At 36.9% G+C, this 6,175-nt stretch overlaps 1 protein-coding gene across 1 annotated transcript; it reads right to left on the bottom strand.

The window, feature by feature from the left end:
• Positions 1 to 502: 502 nt before the first annotated feature.
• Positions 503 to 2,326, bottom strand: LOC132896679 (chemokine XC receptor 1-like). Its single transcript, XM_060937679.1, has 2 exons — positions 2,112 to 2,326; positions 503 to 1,847 (listed from the first exon to the last, which is right to left on the bottom strand). The coding sequence occupies exons 1-2, from the start codon at positions 2,122 to 2,124 to the stop codon at positions 838 to 840; spliced, it is 1,023 nt and encodes a 340-aa protein (XP_060793662.1). The 5' UTR covers positions 2,125 to 2,326; the 3' UTR covers positions 503 to 837.
• Between the last annotated feature and the right edge of the window lie 3,849 nt (positions 2,327 to 6,175).

The raw sequence follows: 6,175 nt of genomic DNA, 5'->3' as shown, positions 1-6,175 counted from the left end.
ATTCAGTAGCTTTCGGTCCATTAAACAAAATAACTGGGTGTCGGGGAAAACTCTTTTTATGACCTACGCTTAAAAAATCTGAAAGGCAGGCTAGCTTTAAGATTCAATGTGTTGTGAGATGCTTTTCTGCTCACCACGTTTGTAATGGTTGTTTGAGTTCCAGTAGTCTTCATGTCAGCTCAAACCAGTCTGGCCATTCTCATCAGATCCCTCATCAGCAAGGCGTTTTTGCACACAGACCTGTGTAATCCTGTGTTAACTCTACAGAGTGTTGTGTGTGAAAATCCCAAGAGATCAATACTCAAACCAGTTTGTCCGGCACAAACAAGGTCAAAATCACCGAGATCACATTTTCCCAATTCCGAGGTTTGATGGAACTATTAACTGAAACTTGAGCTTGACCTCAAATTGCTGATGGAATGATTTTTATGCATGAATAAGTGAATGTACCAGTGATTCTAATAAAGTGGACAGTGAATGTATGTATCTCAAATTTGATTTATTACCAAACGAAAAAAAACGAAGAGACATAAGAAATGCAAGAGCAGAGAAACCTTAGGACATTTACGGGATTCACAGAACCAGCAGTCAAATTTACAGCATGTGTGACTTCTTCTGTGTTTAATATAAATACTATACACACTGTACTATAATTAGCATTTCAGCGTCTCATTTCCAGCAGTTCATCCAACAAAGTTTGGTCATCATTTTAAAAAAAATATAAATTCCTCAGCATACCTTTATGTCAGTATTCAACAAATAAATGTACAAAACATTTAAAAATATATTTACACTGTATCAGACAGTTCAATCACTGCTTCTGCAGTCGTTACAGTATCAGTACAAGGAGCCCAGGGACTGAGCGTGAGCAGTTCGTGTTTTTGGCGTACTCGTGTTGGATGGCCTTTGAAAAATCTTCTGCAGAATCTCCTTAAGATAATTTCTAAATTTCACACCAACAAAAACATAAAACACAGGATTCAGGCAGCAGTGAGAAAACGCCAGCAGTTTACTGACGTTTTCAGCGTAGTCAAGATGATGCGTGACCTCGCAAATTGTGAAAAACTCGACGTTAAGAGGGGTTAATGTTTGCAAAAAAATCACCAGGTTATAAGGACCCCAACCAAGAAAGAACACGATTACGATACAGAAGATGAGTCTGATAGTTCTGTGTCTTTTGTTCGTTCTTGCCTTGAAGATGGTCTGCAGGATTCTTATGTAGCAAAACCCCATGACCAAAAAGGCACAAATGAAAAAACAGTTCTGTTCGTAGGTAAGCACACGGTCTGCCAGAATGGAATTATACTCACAGTATTGTTGTGAATCATTTGCTGGATCAGGCATTACAGAGGTGTAGATTGAGGATGGCAATGCTGCTAAGATGCTCACCAACCAACCAATGATGAAGATAAGTGCAAAACCCTGTCCTCTTTCCCAGTCCGAGAGAGGGTGCACTACAGCCATGTAGCGCTGAATAGTCATCAGCATCAGGAACACGATGCTGCTGTAAAACCCAATGTAGAAGATGAAGCAGACAATTTTGCACACAGCATCTCCGAGAGTCCAACCCCAGATGTAGTAACAAGCCCAGAACGGCAATCCGATAGTGAACAGCAGGTCCGACAGAGCCAAGTTGAGTATGAAGATGTTCGTCAATGATTTGTGGTTCTCATAGTGTATGAGAATCACAAGAACCAAGATGTTACCAATGAGACTGAGCAAGACCACGATGCTGAAGAATAACGGGACAAAGATGGATCCAAATTTTGCCACAGCTTCCTTGTGACACAGTTGATCCTCAATGCTGCTACTATCATCGTAATCATATGTAAACGTCGTATAGTTGTCTGTGAAGAAAAAATTTATTGTTAAACATGTAAAATCAGTTCTGTCTTATTCTTTGTTCATCTGAGTTTCTGCATCGATACCTTCTCCTACATGAAGAAATGAAACTTATTGTTTTAAAGACAAACCCAGAACTACATCACACACCAGTGAATTTGTACAATGCTCCAAGTACAGTTTATGATCCATAGCCTATAGATAGGTTTAAAAATAAGATATTTTATATACTTTAGATACCCGTTCCGAAAATAATTGTTTATACAGACCTTCGAGAGCCATTCGTTCCTCTTCAAATGGGTTGTTGAGGAAAAAATCTAATATCTATAAGTTGGATGGTTCAATCATATACAAATATGTAGAGCTAGATAAATGAAATTCTGGGGCAAAAATGAGGGACAAGTCACTTTGTCTATACACCTCTTCTACCTATAAAACCAACTGAACAGATTTTCTATGATGCACCGATCCTGAGCGCTCGTTCTGAAAGTAAGGAAGGAAGTAGTTTTGCTTTGATGAAAAGAGAAGCTTTTTATATGTGTGTGTGTGTGTGTGTGTGTGTGTGTGTGTGTGTGTGTGTGTGTGTGTGTGTGTGTGTGTGTGTGGTGCTGTATATAATATATAAGCATAATATGCATAATTATGATATGGGCGTCTGTGTACGTATGGATGTGTATAGTTATAGGTATGTGTATATGTATGTACTGTATATATGTATTGTATGTGCATATATATGCATAGCATAAGTATTTGTGTATATATATGATTTGAGTTGGGCGATATTATACCATGTTGGTGTGTCTTGGTATGTTGGTATGGTTTTTTTTGTTGTTGTTGATTTTGCTTTCTTTTGTATATATAGTTTATTATGGTGGAAAGTGATGTTTGATTAGCGGTGGTATAGAGGGTTACGATTTGATGTTATTTACTTCTTCCTAATCCTTTCCGAACATTATCATGTTATTGCCTTGTGGCTACGCTATTCTGTTTATGACGATGTTTTGATGATTGCATTTTTTATTTTTATTTTTTCTTTTTTTGTTTGTTTTTATATCTTCTTTACTGTTCGGAATAAAGCAATCAATCAATCAAAAATAAAGTACATTATTGTATCTTTAGGGGTACAGCGGCTTGTTACTGGAACAGTACCCTGTAAGCTACTTATTTGTACCCTTTATATACTGATTGGGAACATATATAATGAGCCCTGGGGAGTACATTAGTGTAGATCATACCTTGGGGGACAGAAATGGGCTCCGACTGTACCCCTGTTTCTGACAGTGTAGTGACGCTGTTGACCATGAGTGTACTGATTACTATTTAGTACTTGTGTGATATACAGTACCACACATACAATATTGTGGTAAATTCAGCCACTTATTCCAGTAAAAAAAGATGAAAGTTCTTAACCACTTCCTTCTCATGTGCTGTGTGATTTTGTTTTCATTCACAAGTTTCCTGTTTTTTTGTGGCTTTACACTCATTTAACCCTTTGATGCAAAACATGGGTCAAAAGTGACCCGGCTGATTTTTTATCTTCTATATCTTTGCAATAAATTAATTCCATCATTCAGTATTCAAGATATTCCTCAATTAACTTGTTTTTGATCATCATACGGTACATCCTTATTTTATTTTTTCCTTTCTTACTTTTTGAATAAAAACCCTTTTTGTATCACTACCCTTCTAATGCACAACATGAGTCAAAAACGACCTGCATTCATTTTCCAGGTTATTTCATCTATGGCTGAGTGTTTCTATGATATACTTTTGAAATAAATTCATTTTGTCATTTACTTTTCCAAATATGCAGTAAATATCTTGTTTTTGTTTAGCACAAATCATCATTTTTATTTTTCCTTTCTTAAGTCATGAACAAGCACAGCTTTTGTAATTCTACATCAAGTTTACACACATGGGTCAGAAACGACCCGCATGCATTTACTCCAGCGTTTGGTGGGAACTGTGAATTGTGCTTGTGTCAGACATTTCACAGCTCAGCACGGCGCCCTTTGCCCATCTAATACATGCAAGTAATGTTTTTCAATTGTTCTAACATTACCTTAGAAAAAAATTGATTAGGTTACCTTGAGAGTGAGTAGATTACTTGTCAGAAAGTTACAAGTAATTACTATTAGCTACCGAGCTGTTGACATATTCTACTTTAGTTAGCTAATTTTATTGTAGTTGGCTTAGCTAACGACATAGTTAATAAATAAATAAATAACTGGCCCCATTCACTGCTAAAGTAATTACTTGAAACAAATTATTATTATAGTATTAAGACATTTAATTTTAAATCACACTTGGATGACCCATGTGTAGTAATATAAAAAGTATTTTTGTTCATAAAGTAGGAAAGAAAAAATTAAATTAATGATTTGTGGGAATTAAAAACAAGATATTTAAAGAATAGTTGGAATATTCAATCATAAAATAAATTGATTTCAAAAGATAGAGCAAAGAAAAACTCAGTCAGCATGAAATAACCTGGAAAATGAATGCAGGTCATTTTTGACCCATGTTGTGCATTAGAAGGGGTGTGCATATGTTTTGCATCAAAGGGTTAAACACACACCATGTAAATATCAAAGTATATCAGATGCCTTTAAGGTCCAGTTTTTCATTATGATGTTCTTCTATCTAAGACATACCACTGACATCCATTTACACATTAAAACCCCGTTTTAGTCCCTTTTTTTTTTTTAAGATTGTGGGATTTTATATTAGGTGGCAATCTCCCTATGTCTTCTCAAAAGTAATGAATGATTATTCTGGATCAAATAAAATCTTATATTTGCATTTAGCTAAGGAAAGACATCCAACATGCAATTTTAAATTTAATTCAAATAACATTTAAAAACATTGCACAATATAAAGTCTTAGCCTTCACCTATTTAAGTATTGCATTAAACATTTACAGCACGTGCGTTTAGGTCATAAAAATTATTTTTATGACCTAAACTTGAAAAATCTGAAAGGCAGTCTACCTTTAATAGATTCTATAGAAGATTTTTCAAACCCCACCAAACCTGGAGTTTGAAAAATCTTCTGTAGAATCTATTAAAGGTAGACTGCCTTTCAGATTTTTCAAGTTTAGGTCATCGTAAAATCTGAGCAGGTGGGTGGAGCACAGAAGCACAGCAGGCCAGAACTGAGTTCTTACAAAACTCTTTATTTCCTCGCTTTTCAGCGTTCAACATTCACTCTCCCAGCCACACGCATGCACACCAGTGTTCGGGTTGGGGAGAGCTCCCTTCCTCAGCCCTCCCTCTCCTCTTATAGGGCGCGGTCACTGGGGAAGACACACAAAAACAGGTTAATTCCCATCAGGTGCAGTGATTCTACCACTTACCTTCCCTGACTCTGCCCTCCATTCACAGACCGACGCTTGACCACGCCCCCGCTGCCACAGTCATAAAAATAATTTTCCCTGACACCCAATTATTTTTGTTTAGTGGACCGAAAGCTACTGAATTCGAATCACAGACTTCCAATTTTATTAGTTTTTTTTTAATATAACAATTAATGAATTAAGGGCCACATGGCCCTAAATTCTCAGCTACTTTTTCCTGCTTCACCATGATGCAATACAAGATACTACGTCATGCATCACATGGTGGGCTTTCCCCGTTTGCACAAGGCAAATTTGGGATACAAATTTGAGACAGGGGAGAAAAATGGAGGACGTGAATGAAATGTGAAAGACTGACTATAGTAACGGAAAGCAAGAAGAAAATACGTTATGTTGCGAAGGAAAGGAAACGCAGGAGCAAACTAATAAATATCGGTGGTCAGCGAGCACCTCGGTGTGATCAGCTGTTCGTTTAGAGACAGAATGATGGAACTGTCAGTGCAAGGTCAAAGTAAACCTGTAGATGGCAGTAATGCAACACTGGATGCCAGCTGCTGTAAAACCCAAAAGAAGAAGAAGCAGGTAAACCTGCGCATGCGCACATAGACTTCCTCTGTCTGCTTGACTGCACGAAGCGAGCGAGTTCATGTCCATTATTTGCTCGGGAATCCCCTCAAATTAAATAACGTTCCAGCCACAGAATGGCCTGGGTTTTTTTTGTTGAGATATTACAGAAATAAACATATTTCACAATGACCAAATTTCAGAGGGAACTAAATTTCACTGATTTTATGAAATTGAAAGGCTGTCTAGCTTTAAAAAAGAGCATGGGGTTTTTCTCCCATACAGTGTGCGTGGGTGTTTTTACTGTAACTCTATTGGAATAATGAGTTTAAGGTTAAACCAAAACAAATCTACAGGAAACAATATAACATTCTTTTTTCTCCTTATCGCATTCGAACTTCTTTATCTCAACAG

Source organism: Neoarius graeffei, chromosome 13, assembly GCF_027579695.1.
Source record: "Neoarius graeffei isolate fNeoGra1 chromosome 13, fNeoGra1.pri, whole genome shotgun sequence".
Classification (NCBI taxonomy): domain Eukaryota; kingdom Metazoa; phylum Chordata; class Actinopteri; order Siluriformes; family Ariidae; genus Neoarius; species Neoarius graeffei.
Note: the sequence above shows the minus strand (reverse complement) of the source record. Positions and strands in the feature narration are given on the sequence as shown.